At 40.8% G+C, this 27,540-nt stretch overlaps 1 protein-coding gene across 6 annotated transcripts in view; it reads left to right on the top strand.

Moving 5' to 3' along the window:
* LOC130521783 (transcription initiation factor TFIID subunit 4-like) overlaps positions 1 to 27,540 on the top strand; it is a 79,188-nt gene that overhangs the window by 12,051 nt on the left and 39,597 nt on the right. For 3 of the 6 annotated variants that reach the window (XM_057025580.1, XM_057025584.1, XM_057025579.1), the window contains exons 3-12: positions 6,751 to 6,900; positions 8,180 to 8,332; positions 8,867 to 8,989; positions 9,450 to 9,539; positions 10,558 to 10,767; positions 12,651 to 12,726; positions 14,075 to 14,189; positions 19,575 to 19,744; positions 22,630 to 22,760; positions 25,072 to 25,197. In XM_057025580.1, the coding sequence (XP_056881560.1) occupies positions 6,751 to 6,900; positions 8,180 to 8,332; positions 8,867 to 8,989; positions 9,450 to 9,539; positions 10,558 to 10,767; positions 12,651 to 12,726; positions 14,075 to 14,189; positions 19,575 to 19,744; positions 22,630 to 22,760; positions 25,072 to 25,197 (1,344 nt within the window). Of the gene's footprint in view, positions 1 to 6,750; positions 6,901 to 8,179; positions 8,333 to 8,866; positions 8,990 to 9,449; positions 9,540 to 10,557; positions 10,768 to 12,650; positions 12,727 to 14,074; positions 14,190 to 19,574; positions 19,745 to 22,629; positions 22,761 to 25,071; positions 25,198 to 26,484; positions 26,559 to 27,540 lie in introns of all 6 variants that reach the window. The other 3 variants (XM_057025582.1, XM_057025581.1, XR_008949449.1) reach the window with 2 other exon arrangements.

Raw genomic sequence — 27,540 nt, 5'->3', positions numbered from 1 at the left:
TGTCATTTTAAAAAATAAAGAGGAATTAAGGGGAAAATGTTTTCTTTTGGCAGGTCTATGTAGGCCCTGTGTAGGTGTGGATTCCTGGGCTTTGTTCCCATTGACTTGCTAATCACCCCTCTACAATAAAAATTCTATCATTACAGACTTAATTACAGAATTTAATGTCATATAGGAACATTTATTTGCATTCTACCCTCTATTGAGTATTTGTCATGGAAACAAGTGATGAACTTTGTATATGTTCTTGATAAAAGAACATTGATCTTCAGGTGGACATATAATTGATATTGGGTGGATACCACCTCATTAAGTGAACAGGTTTATTCTAAAGGCCTTGTTGGGCCTATAGAGCCAGAGTAAGGCCTAGTAGAACTCAATTGGGGGACCCCAGTTAGGCACCCCCAAAAAGGTGCTTAATTGAAACAATGAAAGCCCAAGACAGACTTTGTTTCCCAGCAAATTTTGCAGTTTCACCACCCGGTGTGAAATGCAGCGGTGGCTGTTTGGCACACATACACACACACACACACACGCACGCACACACACACACACACGCACACACACACACACACACACACACACACACACACACACACACACACAACACACACACACACACACCTTTATGCTTCAGACAAAAAAAAGACAATCATCCTGATTCTCAAGTTTTTCTTTCTTTTCCACACATGCATGCATGCATGCATGCTCACTCACTCACTCACTCACTCACTCACTCACTCACTCACTCACTCACTCACTCACTCATTCACTCACTCACTTACTCAGACACACACTCTGACCTGCAGGGTGATCAGATCGCCATCCTGAGCCTGTTAAATTGCCCGCTGGTTTTTAAGAGAAAGGCATGTTAGTGAAATAAACCCTTTTGTGTTTGCTCCTTCCTTTCTCTGTCTTTTTCCATCTCTTCATTCCTTCCCCCTTTTGTTCTCTCCTTCATTTACATACACATAGGCATACCTGCACCTCCATATGCTATGTTTGAAGTGTCTATTAAAAATTATGGTAGCTTTAGCATACATAAAGTAGATTTTTGAGTATTGTTGATTATTAATTGACATCATTTGATTTAAATTTAAAGTTGAGGTACCTTCACAATTATTGTGAGTTTATATTGTGTCAAGCTGGTTGAGAGATTATGTGCTCAGATTCATAACTTCAATATTGATAACTTTGAGCCTGAATCACATTTGCGTATGGTTCCTTGTTAATAGGGTAGTCCCCTGTATAATTAAATGTGATTGATCATTTTTCTTTAGTAATTAATAATAATTATTAATAATTATACATAATAAAGATTTGACCAATTCATTTGAACAAGATCGAACACCCTAATTCAAATGTGATTAATATGCTAAACTGTGTAATTATGATGTCCAAGATAGATTTATGTTACATATGAGAATCTAAGGTTAGTTTGTAAATCCAATTTCTTAAGCCACATTTACTCAATGTGGCTCACTCATCGAAATTTAACACAGCACCCAATTATACATTGCATTATACACATTATCACCTGTGAATACATCTTTTGCATATAAATGTTTGTTTTTGGTGCTTGCTCCAGTCAGTCTCACAGTGATTATTTCAATTATAAAATTGCTGATTCTTATCAATTATCCTTTTGCAACATCAAATTGCATCTTTAACACTTCTCCAAATACACTAACGTAGCTCCATTCAGACAGATATGACAATTGTAAGTGCATGTCTAATATTAAATTACCGGTAACTGAATTTGCTGAATGAAAACTTGCTAAACATGAGAGGGTTCTGTGCCACAGTATCAATGGTATCTTAAAAGAACTCACATTTGCAATAATTTGTGTTTAGTCTTTTGCAAAACCAGTGAAGAATCTTGGGCTGCCCTTCTTGTCATATTTATTTTAATTTAGTTCAGAGAGACTACAGGATTTAAAAAAAAAACAACAACTTCCTGTTTGGGGTCTTAACAGAACCTCATTCAGATTCAATTCAGAAAGTTTACTCAACTACTTAAAATTTTTCATTTTATTTGTTTGTGCACGATTGTGAGGTGGACATTTTCCTGCTCAATCCAGCTGCACTAAAGCTTTCAGCCTCAAACATAAGGTGAGTTTTAATGGGTTTTCTACTGGAGTTTAGAATTCTTTGTGCCTCCTTGGCACACAAATTACAATCCTAGAAGCCCGGCAACAGAAACATAAACTACTGGGGAACTGTAGGTAGCATACTCTTGCACAGATGTTGACTAGGTCCAGAAGTAGTTTAGGGATCCATGTAGCCATCACTGTGTTAGCTATTACAGAAGTGTATATGCTGCGTTGACATGTGGGATATATATAATTTTGTGTTTATAGATAGAGGCAGATATTTTAACAATCATTAATGCTGCTTCTGGATGACTGACAGGCCCTGTTGTGTTTACTTGAGGTGTCTTTGACTGTATTTAATTGATATTACTTTGGAGGCCATTAAATTGTAAAATAAACAAATCAGAAAACTCATATGCAAGTTCATTTACTGAGTTATTGCATTTAATGCATTTAAAACATCAATAGCTTACAGAAAAGCCTGCAGCTATTTAACCATTAATATTAGCATAGCATTATTACCCCTAGGTATGATAATTTGTCTGTCTATGATAGAAACTGGAACTACTGAATTAGTAACAATAAGCTTTTTCAAAGAGGTAGGTTTTGAGTCTGATCTTAAAAGTAGCGATGGAGTCAGCCTCCCGTACCTGGACAGGGAGATGGTTCCCCCCTGCTATGGAACCATCTCCCTGTCCAGGTACGGGAGGCTGACTCCATCGCTACTTTTAAGATCAGACTCAAAACCTACCTCTTTGAAAAAGCTTATTGTTACTAATTCAGTAGTTCCAGTTTCTATCATAGACAGACAAATTATCATACCTAGGGGTCGTCTAATCGTTAGGTCACATCTTAGTTATGCTGTTATAGGCCAAGGCTGCCGGGGTCCGGAAACATGATCACCTGACAGGCCTCTGTCACTCCACTGGGTCATGGTTTCCTCTCCTCTCCTCCTTTCCTCTCCTCATCAAGCAGACTAGTTATGCTGATTCTTGTGTAGTTTTTCTGCTTCTCCCCCCCCCCCCCCTCTATTTATTTACAGGTATCGCCGCCCTCGGAGCTGCATAATGACCTCCGGCCCCGCTGAAGTGATTGTGCATCATATTTTTTGTGTGTGTTTCTGTGCTCTCTGCCTCTCCCTCTCCCTCTCCTCTCCTCTCCTCTCCTCTCCTCTCCTCTCCTCTCCTCTCCTCTCCTCTCCTCTCCTCTCCTCTCCTCTCCTCTCCTCTCCTCTCCTCTCCTTCTCCTTTTCCTCTCCTCTCCTCTCCTCTCTTCTCCTCTCCTCTCCTCTCTCCTCTCCTCTCTCCTCTCTCCTCTCCTCTACCTCCCCTCCACTCTACTTCTCCTCTCCTCTCCTCTACCCCTCTCCTCTCCTACCTATCCTATCCTCTACCTGTCCTCCCCCTTCTCCTCTCTCTTTACCCAGCCGGCCATCAGCAGGAGGGTCCCCCTACATGAGCCTGGTCCTGCTCAAGGTTTCTTCCTGTTAAAGGGGAGTTTTTCCTTGCCACTGTTGCTTGTCTGGGGTCAGGCCCTGGGATTCTGGAAAGCGCCTTGAAACAATTTTGATTGTATAAGACGCTATATAAATAAAGATTGATTGATTGATTGATTGATGATTGATTGATTGATTGATTGATTGATTATCATAGCATTAGCAAAAGCACACAATTACTATTTAATGGTTAAATTTGGTTTAAAAGAAACAACCTTTTTCCAAGCCTTGTCTAAATGTCTTTATCAACATATTTTGTTGACAAAATCTTGATTAAATAGAGAATGAGGCATCTCGCTCTTTGTTTTGAGCCTTTACTAGTGGAAATTACTGCAATGACAAATAACACCCACTAGAGGGAACTATTTCACTGCTTGCCGAACTTGGCTTTTCCTGTATATGCCCACAGTTACTTTTTTTCCCTAGTTAATCGACACAGAAAATGTATTTATTTTTCGACCCTTGATTCTATTTAAGCTGGCAAAATTAATAAAAACAAACAAATTGTGTGCTTTATTCAAACCTTAAATTAAGCCCAATAACTCCCAAAAGTTCTATTTTAGAAGTTGATCAAACCTCTGCTTATTAAATCCATGTATGTATGTGAAAAAGTGTTTGCTACCCCTACAAACGTGTAATATTCATTCATCATTATAGGTATTTATACTGGTCAAGAATGTATTCTCTTGTTCAACTATTGTCAATATTTTTAAAATGTTGAACAAGAGAATATATTATTTCACTTAACACTTTCTTTTGAGTGTTACTTGCATTAAAAACATCAGCTTTTTACTATGTAGTTTGTTGCTGTGGAAGTTTGGCAGTGGGTTAAAGGGATATATCAAATTTTTTAATAGAAAAACATATGATTGGTCTGTTTTAGTTCTCCAGAGGGTACCCACAGTGTAAGTTGAGGAGTCTTTTAATGGAATTGTGAAATGTATTGTCTTTACCAATGCTGCTAGGGCATCACCAATGAGCTTTCAGGGTGCACCTTATAATAAACTATACCTATTATCTATTACTATAATAATTAACCTTACATGTTATGCACTAAATTACAACTTTTCTGTCCACTGTACCGTCTTTTGTCATTAATGGTATGAAAACTCAGGAAAGAGGTCCTCCATCATTGCACTTAGCACTTATTCTATTTCTTGTGTGTTGCAACTAGGAAAAAACAATTACATTGTGAAAATGAAAACAAGGTCATAATATTCTTATATATTATAATAGAGGTGAAACATCTGCTCCATCATTTTCATAAACATGGCCTTTATCAACCTCTATCCAACCTGCTCTCAGCCTGATATGAGCCCCTCATGAAAGAGAGTTGCAGATTGCTGTAGCTGCTCTAATGACACATTATTGGGCTGCGGCATTGCCATCTCGACAGGAAAAGTAGAAGCAGGAAAATGAAAGGGAATGGTGTTTATTCCCAGAGCTCAACCCCTCTGTCGGCCTGTCAGTCTTTCCATGACCCTGAGGGGAGAAACGGAAGGCATCCTGAGCTTCCTTCCTTCCATCCCTGTTAAATCATTCATCATCCAACTGCCTGATTATTTTAAAAACCTAACAAGGCTTTGGTTCTTGACTGTGTTTGTGTGTCTGACTGTGTGGAAGGGAGACAGAGGGGCATTGCCAGTGGTGAGATGCACCCCATGGCTCTCACCGACACCCCTCCTCCCCTCCCATTACCCCATCCTCTTTTCCCCCATCCCTCATACACCAACATTCCCCAACTCCTCTGCACACCATTCTTTTACATCTTACAAAACTTGTGGGTTGGGGGGACCACCAACCCACCTCCTGTGCTGTCATTCTCATACTCATTATTGAATATGGTGACTGAGTTGACATTCAGAATTTAATGAAAACTGCGGATAAAGATACAGTTTCACCATAAAATACATTGTATTGTTAATCTTCAATTTCTAGAGTATATAAAAGGCAAGCAGTCATCATATGAGGAGAAACATTACACCAAAAGAAAAACCTCTGCCGACAACAGTGCTTTTATTGTTTGCAGATTTTTAAACCTGTCATCACATTGAGCACATGGCTGAAATTGAGCCACAGCTAAAGATGCAAATCAAAAATAAATTAAAAACAGCTTCCAGTGATGGTTGGTGGATGGTTGCATCGTGTTCTGGGGCTGCTTTTCTCAGAACTGAATGATAGTTTCAAATGCCACTTTTCCTTAATCTCCTCAGACATTTTGATTGTTGTGCATTTTTATATTTCTCCTGCTATTTGGAATTAATAGGACCTAATAGGTTTAAGAACGACTTTTTGCAAATTGTGTCCGCATGTGAGGGGATACTTGGTTCATTTTATAAAAATAAAACTGAATACATCTGTTAAAAAAAAGTATATATATATATATATATATGTAATGTTCTTGACACACACACACACACATAGTGGAACAATTTTTTTTAATTTTAACTTCTCTATTCCTGACTGGCAACTTGAAGCTAGTGGAGCAAAGAAGAGAGGATATGCTGATACAGTCAGAAGACTTTTTCGGCTCATATTTCAAGCCAAGGTGTGCGAGGATGACTGTCTAGTAGTTTAGTGTGGGTGTAGTTTAGTTGAATAACCGCTCATAAAAAGATGTGACGATTAATTGATGATCATAAAGGTTGTTTTAACAAATATGGCTCTAATGATTGTTCCTTTCATACAATCAAGCCTCCATAATGATACCACGCACTATTAGATCCAGCTTTGGTCATAGTAAATGATAAATTGTTCCTTTTATGGACTCACAAACAGCAGATCTGATTGTGCAGCCACGTGAGGTAAATATTTGTCCCTTTTTTGTGTTTTACACAGTCAAATGCCATTGGTATCATTGCCTTGCACTTCCGAGCACCATCACAACATGACCCAGCCTGACCTGGACAAACACGCTCCTTTCTTTTAAATTCCTCTGCAACTTTCGGCCGCCACCTTCTTTCTATTCTCTCGCCGTGACCTTTACTCATTTGTCTGTAAGGCACGCTCCTTGTTTCACCTTACCTGGCTTGGTCGTTTTTTTTGTTTTTTTTAAATTTCTTTTTGTTTTACATGGATTAAATTTCCTAGATTTCTCTCGTATGCTCTTTTTGTCCATTTCTCCTCTCTTCCTCTTTCTGTTACATTTTTTCTGTCTTACAGTCTCCTGTGACAGCTCAGACCACCAGGCAGTGTACTTTGACCACAGCCAAGATGGTACCGTCTGCTCCTTCTACTCCTTCCAGTCCTGCCCAGACCTCCTCCTCTTCCTCTTCTTCCTCTCCCGCCTCCTCCTGCCCCACACTTCGCCCAGTGAGATAATCCTGTTTTCTTTTCTGTCCATACACGTTAAAGATATACCAACAATGAAATTGATCAAATAAATTAGACCTGCTTAATTATATTATATTTGTATATTTAATTGCAGTTTTTAAAAACTGGTGTCCTTAATGACATCTTACCTTTTATGAGAATGATAATATTTATTTCATACATATGATGTATTATTTCCAGTTGAATTGCACATGAAAAGGAAGTTTTCAGGCTGCACGCTCACATCTTCCCCCAAGCACATAAAAAACAACATAGTTCATCATTGCTGGTTTATCAAGCTGCATTTACATGTTTTAGCCAATCGACAACAATGAAGTTATAGTAACTTCTGCTGAATAATGACACTTATTCTCAAACCAAAGCTGGCAACCAAGTTGTTTTCAGAGAAAGTGGTGAATAAGCTGGCAGGGCTTGCTGCCCTGGCTACTCGTCATGGCATACTGTGCTGTACATTGCCACCGGCAGAAATAATATTTTAAGCTAATACTCTGTCTTATATTTTGCAGGCCTGGAGGCTCTCATCAGATCCAATGTTTCCAAATGCTGTGTTGAGATAGTATCTTGAGATACAGTGGGGATTAGTTTTCCTCCTGTATCTTAATAAAACTTTTTTTTTTCCTGTAAAGAAAATGCTGGTCAGTACACTAAAGCTAAGCGTCGATGTTCACTGTTGCTGTTTGGTGCCTCATTTACTTTTCAGATTTGACCTCTGCTTTTAGGATGTGTCTCATATCAGTTTTCACAAGCATACCAATTCATATCGACTGTTGCTCCTGTGCGTTTTGTGTGTTCAGGCCTCTATTTAGAGCTGTCAGATTACCATTACATCATGTAAGATGTGTTTTATTGCCAAGTGTGAACAGACCCTGAGAGGTTTCAAAGAGGTGATGAGGGCTTCAGAGTGAGAGACTGCTGGTGGCAACCAAGCAAAATTAGTGCTTTGCATGTGAGATGCTTTCTAGTCCTTTTGTATCTCAATCTTGATGCAGTTACAGAGTGATGTTTGATACAAGCAGGAATGAGTCTTTTTGAAATAGGTGACTCTGAAGAGTAGCATTGATGATTTTCCAATCCTCCCCAGCCTTTTGCTGATTACCTCATCTCCTCCCTCCTCCTTGTCTCTTAAGCGATGTCCACTCAAGTCAGGACACTAGAAGTGACAGGAGCACTGTGGCGCCTGCCTCCTGTTCTCTGTGGCTTTGCTGTAAGCAAGGCGTCACATCCTGTTTATCTCTTCATCTCTTTTTTCCCCTTTCAGAAGGCCCCCCTGGCACCAGCCGTGGCTGTGATGGCTCCACAGCAGACCCCTGTAGTTATGACCCCCCAGGCCCTCAGCCAGGCTCCATCCCAGCCTGTGCAGCCACCGCAGTCAGGCATTGCCGCAACCTCCAGTGCCCCTGTCGTGTCCCAGGTTTGTTTCTGTGCCCACTAAACCCACCACCCAATGTACCCCACCCTCAGGGGTGCAGGCACTGTCACATCTGCCAGCAGGATGACTGGGTCACGGCTCAGCCCTGGACCCATTGATTTTCACAGCTGGACATGCATAGAAAGTCTCACATGTGCCCACACATCTGCGGTCATTCATTCACACAAGTGTTCAACAGCCCATGGACATGTAGGCGCAGACATAAAGGCGTAAAACTAGCATGGATCCGGGGAGGAGCATCACTGATGGCTCACACACATGATTCAAACAGAGACACAGCATCTCATCAGCAGACTGACATCAGTATCTTATTGCATCAGAGAATCATAATGGATGTCACAGTTTGTCACTGGCTGTCCCAGACAGCTCGCTAATTGCTCTGGTGTCACTTCTACAAGAAAATAGCACTTGGATGAAGTTTTATAATACCTGAGAGAAAAAAAACATTGCTCTTCTAATCCATGAGGAGTGCTACAGAGTTACCGTAATAATTGTTTTTTTTTAAATGATCCGCAGGAAATGCAGGAGAATGTCAAGAAGTGTAAAAATTTCCTGGCTACCCTCATCAAGCTGGCATCTCACAATTCTCCATCTCCTGAGACTTCTAAAAATGTCAAGGGTCTGGTTCAGGATCTGCTGGTGAGCAACAAAAAACAATGTTCTTGACACATAAACGCGTTGTACCTGTTATGGTTTGTCTCCAGCTCATATAACTCATTATGTTAAATTGTGATTTTTTAATCTGATTTATGTATCTGAAGTACTTGAATTGTAGTCTTGTTTTATTTGATTCCTTTCTCAGTATGACAAGGAGTAGCTTTACTGTTTTACTTTTTGATGATTTAGTTTGTATTCAATATTTAAAACCTATAGAGGGCAGCATGAACCTCTTTTCAAAAGTATAATTTCTTCATCACAAATCTTTGTCCTCTACATGGTTGTCCATTAATGAAAGCACCCTGGGGTGTCAGAATGGGAGTTAAGTGGTTGGTCATCTACACCGGGGGACAGATTCCCATCTTGTTGCTATCAAGTCACTACAGTGGATTAAAGCTTTTGCCATCTAGATCTCTCTTATTTGTTTCACTTTTCCACACAGGATGCCAAAATTGAACCAGAGGAATTCACCAGTCGGCTCCAGGCAGAGCTCAAGTCTTCCCCACAGCCGTATCTGGTGCCATTTCTCAAGGTTTGCTTCATCTTACATCTCCAAACACATCGTTCTAAAGCCCATTTCCCACTGTGTTTAGAATTATTAATAATAAACTGCATCCCATTGAGTTAGATGACAAAATAAAAATCTCCTTGAAGGAATAAGTCACCGAAAAAGGACCTTTGTTAATTTTTTGAAATTGGTGAGGCAGATGTTGGTGATTATGGCAGTGGTTTGGAGGATGCGTATATAGGGACAAAACATTTTATAGGTAAATCTAGTCCTGGTTGGACACTCTTTAAACTTTATCCACACTTCTACTGACACTGTGTGGATTAAATTGCTTTTGTTTTCTGGACTATTACATTAACCTGCCCTTACGTGCATCTTACCAAAATTATCCCATTTGGTTTTTCACGACGATGTCTGACGGCTTGGCCTAAACGTAAAATGTACACACACACACACACACACACACACACACACCACACACACACACACACCACACACACACACACACACACACACACACACACACACACACACACACACACGACCAAAACAGCATGTACGTACACCCTTGTGGCCTGACTCCTGACTGTGTGTGACAGTGGCCCCCGCAGTCCTCCATGCCAGTAGCCAGCAGCTTTTTCCAGCCAACCGCAATGAACGTCACATCAAGGCAGCCGACCGCCAAACCCCACCACAAACACGTGTTGTCATGCAATATTAGGTTGCTTACGTCAAAATTCTGCCTGAAATAGTGCATGAAGTGACATCAATTCTTTAGGTTGGCAGTGACTGGGTGTTTTCAGAAAGGGTTCATGGTGTTGTCCCACCAGATTGGACTACGGTATATGCCAATTGGCAATATTAAACTTTATGATACAGGTATTTTCATGTGTCTTGGCAGGACTTTCTTTAGTTTCCTGCAACCAGGTTTAGTTGCAACATCATGCCAAGTTAAGCAGGGAACAAAATTAATGTTTATGCTCTCAAACATGTTTTCTTCATTCCATTAAATTATAGTCTTTCTCTCTCTGACCATTAACAGAAGAGTCTCCCGGCCCTGCGGCTGTCTTTACTGAATAGTCAGCAGTCCCTGACGCAGCCCCCACAGCAGGGAGTCAAAGCAGCACCCAGTGGCACTGCCCCAGCGATGGTGACTGGGTCAGCTGTGCGAATACACCATCCTAACAGTGTCAGCACCACTGGGGGAGCCAGCACACTGCCTGCTGGGACAGTTGGACATGCAGGTGCCATGGTATGTATGGACATGTACGGACTCCCTTTCTGGACACAGTAATCACATTTACAGTTAAAGAGGAAATCACGGACAGTTGCAGGAAGTCTCAAGTCTCTGTGGTTAGACCCATGAAACACAATCAGATTTCATCCTCCAGAACAGAAAAGCATGAATTCACATACCAAAGTACAACTGAATTTCTATTTTTAATGACAAGATTTCTGTTGTGTCTCTAAACCTCATGGTTTAGAGAACTGATGCCAGTCCAAGGTCATTCCAGTCAGTATAGAGAAGAAGCCTGATTTCTTCCTTTTCTTTTACATTTCTCCTATTTACTACCCTCTGACTGAATGCTCAGACTCTTTCAAACTCTTCCCCTCACTGTATCCCCCCTTCATCATGCTCTCATCACCCTCCCTCTCTGCCTTACGCCAAATGTTAAATGTTGCAGGGTGAAGCAAGGTAACTAGGTCAGCCCCAGGTCAATTTTAAAGCAATGTGGGGGCCGCAGTCTATGTCCAGAACATGCCTGTGGCCCATCTCTATCTCTCACAGACTGGTTTTCTCTCTCTCTCTCTCTCTCTCTCTCTCTCTCTTCTCTCTCTCTCTCTCTCTCTCTCTTCTCTCTCTCTCTCTCTCTCTCTCTCTCACACACACACACACACACACACACACACACACACACACACACACATATGCATAAAACAACTTTATACCCTATTGCACAAAATATTTGTAATGATTGCCACTAGCACATCAACAGTATGAATTCAGGCTGATGGTTGAATCAGGTTATAAGTGATCTACTCCTACCACAGCACCGTGGGACATCTTTCTGACAGTGGCAGGGAGCTTTTTTCCCCTCCATATTAATTATTAAGGGACACAAGTGTAACATGACTCATTATAAAGTCCTTATTCAGTATTGGCCGGTCACTCTAAGCAACTAAAAAGATTGACAGGATAATGCTTCAAGGTGACGGCAAACAGTTCTTTTCTTCTGATGTAAATATACAAATTGGAGCAAACAGGACCGTAAAATATTTAAAATGTATTCAGATACCTGATCTGAGCAAAATCAAAGGTTCAAGTCAGCCACAGCTTTGGAGTTGTAGACCAAATCCATAACAAAGACTTCATGTGTGTAGTGGTGGAGTAGGTTCAAGTAAATATTATTGTGTTGAATTACAACCATAATAGTAATATGTGCTATTGTCATCAGTCATATAGTATTAACAAATCAAAAAATCAAAATTTGTATTTTTAAATATGAATAAGCCTTGAATTCAGTTTAGGTGTTTTTTCTTCGCCTTTGATTTCCAAACTTTCTACCTGACTTATTTTTCCCCTCCTAACTGTGTCACTGGCTGGCCAGAGGTGCTAGCTATCTCTGCCCATGCTGAATGTATTACTTTCTTCCCTTATCCTCCCAATCTCAAAGGCCCCTGCAGTGGATCTGTAGGAAAAATGGCCTCTGTCTTTTTTCACTAGCTTGAACAGTAATGTAGCATGTGTCAGGGAATGGAAAACAAGGCTAAAAAATATGCAGCAAAAAGCAAACTGGTAGGAATGGATGACTGAGCCAGAGGCTGGGCCTGTGGCCGCTACCAAGGAAGGAAGTGACTGTGATAACCCAGCAAACTCTCCCCTCCTCTTTTCTTTTTCTTCTTCTTCGTGGTCATATACCATTGCAGAAATCTACTCTCATTGTGCATTTCCATTGAGAGATGTTGAAAATAATTCACTGTTGCAATCATCAACCATTTACATTCTGCCTGAGATGCTGGACGAATGTCTCACAAAGCATCATTTAATACCTCAGCCGCAATTATTTGACATTTTTTTTTCCTTTCATGCTTACGAGATCCATAATTCTTATTTTTTTTAAAATATATTTTCAGGGTGTGAAGACAGCAGGTCCTGTTGGTGGCCATATCAGGATGCCTGTGGTCATCACACAGTCTGTCAGGCCACAAGGTAAAAACAGAAATGTGAAAAAATATGTTCAGTTTAATCACAGTGCTCTTACAAATAAATCTGGTCTATAAGGTCTAACCTTCTGGTTGAATAAAGGGCCATCATTAAATAAAGACAACCATTAGTGAATTGCCCATTGTTGTCTCAGCAGGATGTAAAGTTATGTTCACACTGCAGGCAAAAGTGGCTCAAATCTGATTTTTGTGGGGGGTCAAATGACCAGGTAAGACTTTTTTCAAACTTTTCCCCAGACCTTTTTTTAAAATTAGATTCAGGCCACTTCCATATGTGGTACGGATAAAGACCTGATTTTTCAAACTGCGACCCCAGTGTGAACCAGCAATGCCACTTTTGTACGCCGGTTGGAGCCCCGTACATTTTTCAGTTTTTGCTGTACTAAAGTCTTGGAATGAGACCTTGAATGCTCGTGTCCTCCACGTTTATTTTGGTTTGAGCCCTAATGCTATTGTTATTGTTCTTATGTGCATGCCGGTCAGTTTGGTGCAGCAAACAGTTAACACTGGAATCACATATAGGGTAAGTTTTAAATGGAAACATGATCAGCCAAACAAAAAGTCAGATCATAGCAAAGAAAAAACTCCAAATTAAGCAGACCTGCAGTGTGAATGTAGCTCGAGAATCATAGACAGGTGTTTCTTCCTGTCTGCTTATAAAGCTTTCTCAAACATTTGCACTGCTGCTTACTCACACTGATTCACAAACACTCTTCCCACTGAAGCCCACAAATATCGCCCCAACACCAAACAGGCACAACGCTCCCCAAAGAGAGATGTGTGCTCTCAGGTGGTGTGTGTAATCGTTGTGTGCGTACCTGTTTTCACTTGTATGTGTCTGCTTGCGCGTGCACTATTGGGGGTGCATACAAATTTGATCTGCCCCCTTTCCTAAGATAGCCTGCAGTGAAAGATCTGTAGGTTGTTTTATGCCCATAAATTGGAATGTGGGGATAGTTCTAAAAATACTTTTCTGTACCTCTTGGCTAAGAACATGCTTGTTAAAATGAAGTTTAAATTCATTCTGGCAGTCCTTATGCCTCTCCGGAAAATGTGTCTCGGAGCAGGAAGCGGTTTAGGAGTGTAAGGAGAGCCGGTGAAGCGCAGTGATATTGACAGAATGACGCTTTTTGTGCTAACCTGGGAAGAGCGACAGTGCTGCTCCCCTCATGCTCCCCTGAATCTATCCCCCAAGAGGATGACAGACACAGCTGAAGGTAGTTGTAAGGCATGAGGAAAATTGATGCAGATAGAAAGGGACATTTCAATGATGACATTACTCGTTTCCTATTTTGTTTAGCTCTTTGTTCTGCTTTTTTTCTTTTATTGAACAGGTGCAATGGGGAAGGGAACTATCATCCAAGCAGGCAAAAGTCCTCTGGGTATGGCTGTTCAGATCTCTGGGAATCAGAAAAACAGTCTCAATGACCCCGGAGGAGGCTCTTTCAGGTACATTCTGCCGGGAGAGCGGCTGCCTTTTCTTGTATTTGTCACAGGGGGGCAGCATTTCTCTAAAATGCCCCATACGACTACAGGCTATTCTCTCAGCTGAGGCTGTGAGTGTTTAGCCCTCTTGCCTGCCTGGCCACCTGACTGCCTGCCTGCCTGTCCAGCTGCTGCTGGTGTGGTTGGTCATGGCCCCCCTATTTCTCTCTCTCTTACTTGCTCTCTTTCTTTCAACACCCACCACATAGCAACACATGCCCAGCCAATAGATCACCCTCAAAATTGCCCCCAACCTCCCTATATCAGTGTCACAACTCATTGAAAAGCCTACAGATGAGCTGAATCTTATTTTAGAAATAAGGTAATTCTGTCCAGATGGTTGGAATTTCTGGATGTGGTTCTGAAAATACCTTTTGGTTAAGTCAAACATTCAGTATTTGGCCTGCAGCAATCTCTAGTCCTCTCTCTCCTCCCTCTCTCTGCTTCAGCTACGCTTTTGTCTCAAAACATAAAAGGTTCATCGCCCACATGCTGGCCTTTGTGGTCCATATTTTGTGTATTTGTATTTGCCTGTCAGTGTGTGTGAAGCAAATATACTTTAGTATGTATATACATGCCTCCACATATGTCTCTTTCTGTGCGTTTGTTTGCTTCCAAGCTTGGGTGCAAGTGAACATTTGTATATACTAAAAAGAAACCAGGATTCAGTCTGTATGCATGTCCAGTATCAGATGATGTGCATGCGTGCAATGACATGAGCGGGGGTTTAGGCCTGCCCTGGTGTGACCAGGCTGGGGCAAGAGGAGTGTCTGGGTCACATGGGCCAATGGGTTCATGGTAATAGCTCCCATCTCCTGAGGGCAAAGGCAGCGCCTGGGGTTCTGATTGATAAACCAATAAATCTTTAGCTGCGTTGGTAATTAAGCTGTCAGGCTTGCTTGTTCCTGACAACCTTTTCCCCCTGCAGTGTTCACAGTGGCCCTCTGCACACAAACACACTGGTTTCAACATAAGCCCACTTACAGTGCTGTCACGAACGAACCCCATAACGGACATTTGAAAGCACATTTCTCTCTTATTTAGTTCAGGTTATAATATGCCAACACCTCAGTAAGCAGAACAACATGTGGTTATTTGGATCTTTGACGATGATTGCTATTACAATGTTTAAAGAGTGATCAGCCTCTTCAGACTAAAATAATATCTCTAGATCTCGAATTTTCCCTTTTCATTTGCGTGGTAGACTGCGATATAAATATGCTTTTAACAGCCTCAAATTTAGACAACAGTGTGACCATTTGTCTGTCTTTGGTTGCTCACACCTCAGCCATAAATCCTTTTTTCATATGTTTTGAAATAATTGTATTTGACACAACGCGTCAGATTTATTCAGAGAATGTGCTAGTCGAGAGCAGATGCTATCTGGAAAATAAAAGGAAATGCAGCAAATACATGTACTGTGCAGTAAAACACAGAGCCATTTTTGGGTTTTTGATTTCCATAGATTTTTATCAGGCTGCCGAAAAATATAGAGGCATGACATACTGTGGCAAAAAACCCCAGCTATGACATTCTCAACATAGCTGAGGTATAGGACATATAACATTTTTATGATTTGGAAATTTAAACGCTAAAATCAAGAATAGCATCTGTACATTTTTGAATCAACTCACCCTAATTCTGACAGGTATGCATCTTTTTTGTTTGGGGTCTTAACCAGGCGTGTCCAAATCGTGTCCTTGAGGGCCACAGTCCAGCCGGATTTTCTGTCCTACCAGGCAGAACACACTTCTTTCAAGAAAAGTGGGATGCCAGGTGAAATCATTGTCTAACTGGTAGGACAGAAATCCGGGGTGTATTGTGGCCCTCCAGGACTGAATTTGGGGACCCCTGGTTCCATCTAACCAGGTAAAAAAGAAGCCACTTTTCTGGCACACTGAACTTTACTCATTTAACCCTTTTACCCTCATTGCATTATCCTTCTTGGCTGACCTGGTCAGTCAGCATCCACAAGTCTCGCATCCATTCAGCCTGCACCATGCTCAGCTGTACATGGGAGACCTGATGTGTGTAAGCCTGTCAGTCTTTGCCACTAGTCCCAGCGGCCAGCTGTAGCACAAACACACATACACACTGGAGGGCTTGTGGGGTTTCCAGTACAGCTCCAGCCTCCCGTGTAAGTGCGAGTGTGTGTATGTGTGTGGTTTCAAGTACAGAGTGAAAGCAGCTGTCTCTGCCCCCCCCCCATCTCTCTGTAAACACTTGACATCCGCTGTAATCACAGGCGAGCCAGTCAAGGCCCTCAGTCCTTCGCCAACCTCCAAGCTCTGCCCCTCAAATCCAGGCCCGCCCTACATGGTGGATACACATCTGCGCACATAAACTCCAAAACTCACACTGTTGCATAGAAAAGAACATGAAAAGTAGGAACAAAGCCTTTTCTTCACCAAATGCAGTTGCCAGTGGTCCAGGTCTTCAAGTCCAGCAGCACTTTCCATCATCTCCTAGAGTTTGTGGTTCCAGCCTTTGTTGTTCAATAAATTACACTGTGATGTGGCTGTTTTGTGAAAGAAAAGCCGTTACAAATAAATGTGACTCAATTAGGACATACAGTAAAAGTGACCTCCCAGATATTGTTGATGCAGAGATTTGGAACCTGAGCAGCCATGGGTTTGGATCATATCCATAGTTGGAGCTGTGATTCTAAGAAGATACTACAAAAATGGTGGTACTCAGCCAGGAATGCTGTTTTTTATTTTTATTTTTGTCACCTCAGACCCACAGTGATCCTCCATCAATACATTAACCATAACTTGTTTTTTAAAACATTGGTAAGTTGTGTGAGTGTGGGTGGTTGAAAAATTATAATTACTGTTACTTTTTGTTTTCAGCCTTCTTCTACCACACTGTTATAATTCCTGTTGGTCATGAGCACTAATCCCATCAGGCACAGCTACCCAGTTTACCCAAGGCTGCCTTTTGGAGAATACTTCTCCAGGGATCTGTGTCTCTAAGTCATGGCACATAAAGCATGGGTCTGGTCACAGCTATCAATCGGGACCCCCTGCCTGGGCACAGGACCTTTATCCATAAGAGCTGTGGGCTGGCGAGATGGTAGTAGTGTTCTCGGGGTATGTGTCCATTTGTGTGGAGGAGATGTGGGTCTACTCCGCCTTTTCCATATATCCATACACTCACACAGTTTCAACCGCAAAGCAATCGACTCACCACCTATGGCGTGCCCTCTGTGAAACATGAGCTTGATATGGAAACGACATGCATATGTATTCACGTGACCGCCGGCACCATGTCCCCGAGCCAACCCAGTGCAATAACTGAGAGGCTGCTCTTTAGCTTCTGCGCGAGCTAATTACATCTCTGCTTTATTAGCAAGGAGGTATCGTCTGGAATATTTTGCACTTCATATCTCATTCCCTCCTTTTAATGTCAGACCTGTCTTTGGCATTATTATTTAATTTGATCCCCAGTGGACAAAATTAGCTAAAAATCTGAGAACATAAAAAACATAACTCTATATACTCCTAACATTACTATTGTTCCTGGATTCGGTTGTTGCCGGAGTCTTCCATGTTTTTTCTTTGTTTCTCCCCCTAAACTACATTTTGTTTAGTCTTTGTGTATTTTCGTATCTTACTGGTGATGACAAAGCAAAACAATGGCTTTTTTCAGTTATTTGATCGGCTTACAGTTCTAGATAGATATTTTGGGTTTAATTTTGATAGCATTAATGGTTTTCAGCTTTTAAAACCCCAGATTTTCAAAAGCCACATCATTCGCTTGCACAGTTATTTTTTGTAAATTTCAGATGTTAATGTTAATAAATATTCTTTAGGTATTATGTTTCCTTCTTTTTATAGAGCTTTATAAAGGCGATGAGGTCATCTTCATATCTGTTTTTACCTGAAGCTCTGGATAGAGCAGCTATTCTTTGCTTGCCTGAGTGAACATGACCACTTGCTTGCTTTAGCTTATCTTTAAGGACAAAATAGAGAATGATTTGTAACTGGTGTGAGCCATTCATACCTGTGTTGTTGTGTAGATACTTGAGGTGTATACTAAGGTAGAGGAAATAAAAGAGAAAGTAGAGGTTGGTGAAGTTTAGGGAGTTGGTGCTAATTGTCTTTGTCATCCTCCCCTTGTGGTGTCAAGTTTCATATTGGCTCTCTGTGGCTGGCACCAAGGAGCGAGATGGTCCCAGCAGGGTGGAGGTGGCCTCCTGTGCAGTCCCACATCAGCCATAAGGACAGCAATGCACACACATGCCCTGTCACAAACAACATCCGTGGCATGAACACAAATGGAGGTGAACGAGTGATGGGCGAGAGTGTTTTTTTAGTTTGTTTTTTTCCTTCTGTCAGAGCTGCTCAGAATGATCTTTTTCTTCCTCTGGGCCATAGAAATTATTCCTAAATGGGTTTTGGTGATGACTCTCACCTACCGTATTTGGGGAATTTTGACAGTTTACAATCAGAGTAAATGAATAGAAAAATTATTTTACGTGTTTACCAACTATGGTGAAAAATGACTGCTGATAACAGCTCTGTCTGAGCACCCTTATGGGGTTTCTGCATGACCCTCATCAACATGCCTTGCACTGCCACCACAGATGCACCTGGGAATGAAAGTTCTTTACCATTATGACCAACGTGATGCCCATATGCAAAAAACTAATGTTGTCATCCAAGAAATTAGACATGATTGAGAGTGAGATCTTGATTTCTTTAAAATTCTTCTTCTTTTTTAACTTATCGTTGGCAATTTTTTTCTGCTAAAGTTGAAAGGTTAGAAAGGATGGAAATGCTGACAAAAGTCACTATTAGAAATGACTCATGCACCTTTCAACAAAACTTGGATCTGTGAACGTTTTTTCTATTTTTGTGTTGGCATGTTTGTATGCTGAAGTCTTGGTTAATGGGTTCTGCCTTGTTTTTGGAATCTCCAAGGTTAGAAAGCAAAGGAAGTACTTGTAGACCCCAATGAATGTATAGGTGTAGAGGATTTAGTCTATGAAATAAAGAAAAAAGTAAGCATCATATATATGAAAGCATCAAATCAAGTTTCATTTACCTGCCACTTCTTGGGACATTAGAATTCCCCATTGAGTGGAAAAAAATAAAAAAACATGTGGTCTCACGTGCTAACTGATTTAGAAACATTCAACATCAGCAATTTCATGAAATAAATAATGAAATACAGAAATATGTCATTTAAATGTTTAAGAACTACCAAACCTACTAATGACATAAAGAAATGTTCAATATAGACAGGGAAAATGTCTGTGGTAAGCTGATATGCTGTTTTAATTATAGTGCCTAATTCTGATTTCAAATGGATTTTCACTAAAAACATTATTCTCATTTTTTGCAGGGATGACGATGACATTAATGATGTCGCCTCCATGGCCGGAGTAAACCTGAACGAGGAGAGCGCCAGAATACTGGCCACCAACTCTGAACTGGTGGGAACGCAAATCCGCTCATGTAAGGATGAAACCTTTCTCCAACCAGGATTGCTCCATCGGCGAATACTGGAAATAGGTAAGACACGTGCATTTGAGCATGTTCACCTCTAACCACCGCTTAGTCTCTTGCTTCTTTCAGCAGATGCACAGTTCTTCATATTAGTATATCCAAGCTTTGTACTCCTTTTCTCCGGAAAAACTCAGAGCAACAGTGATGAAATCAGAATCTGTTGTCTTTTGTCTCAGGAACATGTTGTTTCTGTATTCACAGTGTCATCACTAAAGACAGTTTTGATTCTTTCCACCAGTGTTACAGGCTGAGCCTTTTCTTGTTTGGCCTCGGTTTAAATTTGATACACTTAACAATTCTTTCACCTCCTTTAATGAATTCTTCAGTGGCTGTCTGAACTCACTGGACCGCAGGCACACACATAAATACTTTATGGGTTTGTCTTTTGAAGGCTGGTTGTCAGATTGTCCTCTGGACTAAAGGAACTCAGTTTTTGAAAGGAACGAGACTCGGCAGTTAAATTTTGATTCTTTCTCTCTTTTATTGGTCCTTGACACTCTGATAGCACGTGGTATCGGCTGTGCTAATCAACACAGGTGTAGAAATGTTTTGTTTGCAGCGTCACATGAAAGCGATGATGTCTTCATTACCGCTTCTCGCTCGCAGCAGTCCCTCAGTTTTATCGCTTAGATTCTACGTAAGGCTCTTTCCACACAGTGAAACCCATGAAGCTGAATAATGACCAGTATTGCTCAAAATAAATCTGTGCCTAGCATCTTTCTTCCGTGCATTAGATCAAAAAACTCCATGGTGTAATTCCAAGTGATGGGAAGTCAGGCACCCTCATATTTTTTTTACCTTAATTAAAGTATCTCCAATGTAGTACCGAGGCCTGCAGGCTGAGTTTTCACGCATGGACTCTTGGCATGATTGTTATCTCATATCTCACCTTGAGGCAAAGGAGTTGTTTAAAAATACAAACCCTTCCTCAGGGCATCACCCAGCATGATGCCTGGCAGGAGGCTAGGGTGCCCCCTGCTGGGGAAGTGGCACTTAAGCAGCTTTGTTGTGTCAGTGATTGGCCTCGCCACACTCTCAGCTGACAGCAGTCCAAGGGAGGTTCCCCCGGCCTGCCACCTCCGCTCAGTCAGACTCCCCCATCTCATTTTTTCTGTACACGCACTCATTTTAACTATGTCTCATTTACATCCCGGTAAAAAACAAAATCACTGCGACGCCTCTCGCCCTCAGGGTACTTTATTCACTATTATTAAAATCAGATTAGATATTTACAGTCTGTTGGGAACTGGGCTGAGAAGCGGAGGGTTTTTGGTTCGAGCCCCCGCGTGGACAAAACATGGACAGTGTTCTGGTAGCAGGGGAAGGTGCCCTTGAGCAAGGTACCAAAACCACAAATACTGACATAGGACCCTGCGATGAACTGGCAACTCCTCCAGGGGTGGACCTGCCTTTGCTCACATGTGAACCCTCCCTGTGACCCCAAAAGGGGAAAAAAGTGGTCAAGAAGATGAAAAGATTAGATATTTTATTTATTTATTTCTATGCCCCCGTTGAAATCAGTTAAGAATATTGGCTTATTTCCATCTTCTATCTCATTTATCCTCATCAAATAACTTGTCCTAAATCTATCTCTACCTTTTGCCTCAGATTCAGGTGCTATTTGTTTTGAATTCCAGTGCACACACTTATCAGTCCACCCAGTTATACCTTTACATGTGCTGGCACGTATTGGCTTGTTACATCTGTTTATACATGTTGAAAAGAAGGGTGTTGCACTTACAGCCAGGAGGACCAGGACTTTGTGGGCATCATTCCACAGCTCACACAGCAACCCACAAACCATCAATTGAGTACAAAAGAATTGCTCCTAATTCAAGTGAGTTTATAGAACTAATGGGAGTCAGACATTTATAAGTGAGTAAAAGTGATGCAAACCATTTAGTTAGGTCTAAATCTGTGGATCTTCTAATGATGGACTTAAACAGCATGGCCCTTCAGAACACCCACACTATGCCTAACTACAGGCCACAATGTGTCTATAAGTACAGGATAAAAAACTTGTTTATAAAACCATTGCGTCATTTGCTAAGGCAGAAGTATTTAAAACAGGTCTCGTCTCATATTCTTAATCTCTTTATCCCTTTCGGGGTCACGAGGAGGGTGGATAATGGGTAAAGGCAGGGTCCACCGCTGGATGAGTTTATCGCCGGGCCCTATATGAGCATTTGTGGGTTGCTCAAGGGTCCCTCGGCAGTGCTCTGAAGGTGTTCTGGCCCCTTCCCCCACTACCAGACCACCTTCCATGTTTTTTTCTGCACTGGGTTTACAATAGGTAAGCAATGTAACTGTGAGGACTTGATGCCATGGTTCTCTTTTATTATTTGAGGAGGTAATGGTGGCATTGCAGCAGTAATGTCACACAGAGGAGATTTATGTCATTGAGGGAGGATCAAAGTTCTTTTAATCAAGTCTACAAATGTGAGCCTGGATGGAAAGGTCAGAGACAGATTACAAAATTCCTGATAACATACTGTCTCCAAAGTGAAATAACATTCCGTCAGGTTTCGCCTCCACTTTTCTGTCCATTGTGTAAAGATTCAAAGCTATGCGCAGTTCTTGTGCTGTTTATTTATGCCTGAGTAGCTGTTTAACTGTTTTGGATCATTTACACTGTAGCTGCTTTTTTGTCCAAAGGAACATATCTGTCTGACTCACCAGACTTTTAATCTTTCTCTGAAATATTAATGTCCTTAAAAATGTCATTTATAGCACAAGGAAGCCTGTTTGTGTGACCCAGCATCACTTGTAGACTGCTGCTGTAATGATAATTAAGTGCACCTACTGATCTGTATAGTTTAAATGCTTGTAATATGAATTTAGCTTTATAATTCTTGTGTGTGTGTGTGTGTGTGTGTGTGTGTCCTTTAAAGCCAAGAAGTTTGGAGTCGCAGAGGTCCCTATGGAGACAGTGACATTCATCTCACACGCGGCACAGTCGCGACTTCGTACTGTCATTGAAAAAGTTTCCGCTGTTGCACAACATCGAATGGACTCCTGTAAGGTAACAAGATTGGAAACGCTCACAGATAAATGACACAAAGAACAGGGTGAACATACAGTTGTTGGAGTCATCGTACATACTATCTGCTTCTGTCAATGTGGTTGTTGTTTTTAAATCCACCCTGACTTATAACACATAACTGTGTCATGTTTAACCTAATTGTGTATAAAATACAGAACTTTGAACTTTTTGATGTTAATTTTAAGATACCAGTGGCATGAAAGGATAAGTGCATAGAGACGTTTGGTGACTTATTACAAATTTGAATCCTTTATAAACTATCATACCCCAAGGCCTACTAATTGTTATAGCTAACCTATCATATATTATTCATAAAGGCTGAATAATTTTAATATTTTGCCATAAATACATTAAAAATGTATGTAATGAGCATATACTGTTGCACGTGACTGGGACCTGATGACTTGCACCTGATAAGTCCTTCAGATTGATGGGCTGAATATGCCATTTTGTAAGAACAACAAATAAAAAAAACTCGATGGGGCCGTTCGACCACATATTTTGTACATACTGTTCGCTAACCGAAAAATGTGGCATCAGGTCAGCATCGACATTCTGGCACCGATCAGATTCCCTTTTATGTCTTACAAGTAAACACAGACAATAACAGAATTTTACTGCAGAAACAAATACATAAACGCTAATATGAGACAATAGAAAACTCAACCTTCTCAGTCACTCTTCATGCCTCAAGTTTTGAGGCATGAAAGAAATTAAAACCTCATCTGCACACACCTGCAGACTTTTTTTAATTGCCGATATCTCTTTTAGTTCCTGAATACTTTGACTATACAACCACGGTCTATATTCAAACCATCTCAACTTCAGCTGGAATCTGGGCGTTGTTGGGAAAAACTGGGGGAACTTTGAAAATGTGTCTTTTTTCCCCGCACTGACACCACGAACGTCATGAGAGGAGGAGGAAGAGCGAGGAAGAGTTGCGCTAAAACTGTCCCCATCTTGTTTTGTGATTCCTCTTCCTCTTTTCGTTCATTCGCTCCCTCTTTTGTGGTTTTGTAAATGAGGTGTGCGAGATGCAGCGAGCTCTGTGAAGCCACTCTGTTGACATCAGCGGAAAAAAAAGGGGGGGGGGGGTACAAAAAAGAGAAAAGACCAAAAGACAAAGCGGCCTTAAAGAGCAACCGGGCTTCGGCAGAGGCAGCAGGAGCTACGGCAAGAGTGCAGGCTCAGCTCTGCAACAAAGAGGGGGGAGGATGGAAGAGGAGGGGTGGATAGGGGTGCTGGCGATGAGCCCCCTCTGATGTGCCTTTGTGCTCTCTGCCACCCGGCTTCTCTCATCCAACCCCCCCCCCCCCCCCCCATACGCGCACAAACACACACTCACAGAAATATGACTAACATAAAGTGAGAACAGAAATGTAAAGGAGACACACACACACACACCACACACACACACACACACGTAAACTAAGCAATTATCTTATTACTTTTGATGACTTCCCTTTTTTTTTTTTTTTTATATCTGTGTTTTCTGGATTCCAAGCAGGAAGTGGCTGCACGTAAACATGCACATTGTCAGTAAATAGGAAAAGTTTGTGTGTTCAAATCTGTTGTTATCAATCTGATGAACTTTTTAGGTTTAACCAGTGCAGTTTTTAATATTTAGGTTAATTTCTTTCTATTTTATATTATCCTGCTACTTCTTATAATCATCCAACAGGCATTTCAGGGTTTTATTATAAATACATATACAAATAGAAAATGTATAACATAACAAATCTGATTCCGTTACAAAGAGCAAAAGAGTGAAAATCTGTATGTATCTTCGTTACATTTTTCCATACATAATTTTGTACACACCAACCTGCATAATAAAACTAATTTGGGCATTTTTCATCTCCAATTATCAATATGAACATTGAATTTTACTGTGAGATACAGTATTTTCTGCTTGTCTGGTCTGTGACAAATTTATTAGAGATTACTGTTTTTATGCTTTACTGAAATCTTTGATGTTTAAATAGGGAAAGCTGTGCATCAAAATTTGGGAAAACATTTCTAGCAGAGTTATTACAGTCAATACACATAATACATCATACTTAAGTCTCTGAATCTACTAGAACATTATGTTACTAAATACTTTTTGCTGGCAGTTATGTTTTCAGTAAATATTGTATGTTTTTTTCTCCTTTTGCTCTAGCATGTAAAGATAAATGAAGTGCCACCCTGACATTCTGAGATTTGTGACTAAAATCTGAGCAACTGCGGCAGAATGAAACTTGTAGCTTTGTAAGCTGTTGCAGTGATTTTCTTTCTGCCTCCATGCCAGGATGATGAGTACTATGAGCAGACGGCAGACGTTCGCTCTCAGCTTCGTTTCTTTGAGCAGCTGGAGAGAATCGAGAAACAGAGGAAGGACGAGCAGGAGAGAGAGATCCTGTTGAAAGCCGCTAAAGTAAGTTACTGCAACCTCAACATTCTCTCACGTGTGTTTGTGTGTGTGTGTGTGTGTGTGTGTGTGTGTGTGTGTGAGTTCTTGTGTCTCCATGCAACTGTGTGTTGATGTGTGAACATTACTGTTGTGTCGGAGTCACAGTGTGAGTTCACTAGATGGAATTGACCTCCTGGTGTCCTTGTGGGCCTGAGTGCTCCTGTTTTCCTTATTTCTCTCTGAAAACATGGAGAAAGGGGTCAATGGCTGGAGGTGCCCCAGTTACCCCCTTTGCATCAAGCAGTGTGTTCACTGGTCCTGCTGCGTACACAGTTTAAATAATTCCCATGTTTGAAGTGATCAGGTAGGATCTACTGCAGAGTTTGTGTTCATGAACCTTAAGAGTTTTTTTTGTATTAACTTTTTGTTATGTACCTAAAAAGTTCATTTGGACAGTGACACAGCAGTTAAGGGCCATCTCCAGAGTAGCAGTGAGAGGACTTGCTGATTGTTATATTTGGACACAAAGGTGTGGAAATCAAAGTCATCTTAAATGATATAGACGTTTTAACTAAAGTAATTCATGGACTTGAATCAGTTTTTAAGAGGTCATTAGATTTTAATTGGCTGGAGCTCAAAGCTGAAAAGATTTTAGGATTAAGGAAAATATTAAAGTCTTAATATAAACAGCAGCTGAGAAAGTACATAAAAAATATATGAACATTCAGTGCATTAATTGGCTAATGAATGAAGAGGCTTTCCAAATATTTGGGTTGTTTTTTGAAATGTGGGTCTCCCTTTATTGAAATCTGATTCTTTATTAATATGAAAAATATCATATACATATTCATATAAATATTGTTGGATTCCTCACTCCAATCCGAAAGCTCAGATTCAACGCTAAATATTTTTGGGCTAAATTTAAGCTTGAATGTATTCTGACAATATTTATAAATCCGCCCCCAAGTAGCAACAAGATAATTGCACAGTTGTATTGACAGTATTGAGGGTTTTTTCCTTCTTTTCCAGGAACTGAATGTTTAATCTTGTAAGAGCAAAGACTCATTATTCTACTGATGACTCTGATAGATGCAAGAGTGGATTTTAGTGGAAACAATAACCTGGCCTTTAGTTCTGTGTAACTGGCGTCAATCATCATAATATATCTTTACAAAGAAATGCATTTGATCAAGATTAAATACTAATTCTGATACTAATAGTGGGATTTCAGTCTCTGATGACATGTAAAGCATGTATAATCTCTTCATGTCTGCTGGTTTTTCTGAGATCTGGCTTTGCTCTCATTCACAGACACGAAACAAATCTCCAGCCTTTAATGGCAGCTCATGTGTGGCTGCATAGAGACTTCCTTTTACTCCTCAAAGGTGGGATTTAAGTTTAACTCCCACTTGGCACATGAAATATACCCTGCTTTACAAGCAAGGTTATTCAGGAACAAGAAAAGTTGAAAAAAAGGTCTGAGTAAATGTCCTTTTCTCCTATTATGTCCTGTGGTAAATTAACTGTATGTAGCACTCTCCTAGTCATCCTTGACCAGTCACTTACTTGTTTATGTCAGTGTGCATTCACCCTTTTTAAATTCAGTTATACACTAATGGCATAATAACCAATCAGGAATTAGGATTAACTATTTATGCAAATTCATACACCAAAGACGCAGCTTCAGGAGCTGTTTGAGGTTAAGTATTTGATCACAGACATGTCCGGTATCAAACACATCACAGAAGCGATCTGTCTACCATTTGAGCTTCACCCACCCTGGGTTGTCGTATTGTTCCTGTCTTCACCCTCCTCGTGAACAACATTGGTTTATCAAGAATTCGGCTTCAAATTTGTCAGGATGACTAGAATTGAAAGAAGAAAGAGCACATTATGCACATGAAAATGCCTTAGGGTGGCACATTAGAAGAAAGCTAGGTTAATATAATTATTTTAAATGGAGTCAGTGTCCCAAAGTTAAGATTGTCATTGTAGCTCACTCAGGATTAATTGAATCATTACGTTTTGGTCCGGCCAAGCAGCATATAAAAAAGTCTTACCACGGATCCTCAATGACCTGTCAGTGTCTTCTCAATAAATATTTTAATATAAATGACATGCCTTATACATTTTATAACCATTGTCAGTGTTATTTTCTGAATTGTTAAATAATGTGTTATAGAATCTTTTTCTTATTTTCAACATTATCACCAGAATAAAAAAGTTGGGGCGGAGGAAGTTCAGTCTGTAGGGCTGAGAAGCGGAAGGCTCTAGGGTTCAATTCCTGGTGTGAACTAAACTTGGGAGGTGTTCTGGTAGTAAGAGAAGGTTCCAGGATGCCTTCAGAGCATCAAGGTACCCTTGAGC

Source organism: Takifugu flavidus, chromosome 2, assembly GCF_003711565.1.
Source record: "Takifugu flavidus isolate HTHZ2018 chromosome 2, ASM371156v2, whole genome shotgun sequence".
NCBI lineage: Eukaryota > Metazoa > Chordata > Actinopteri > Tetraodontiformes > Tetraodontidae > Takifugu > Takifugu flavidus.
Note: the sequence above shows the minus strand (reverse complement) of the source record. Positions and strands in the feature narration are given on the sequence as shown.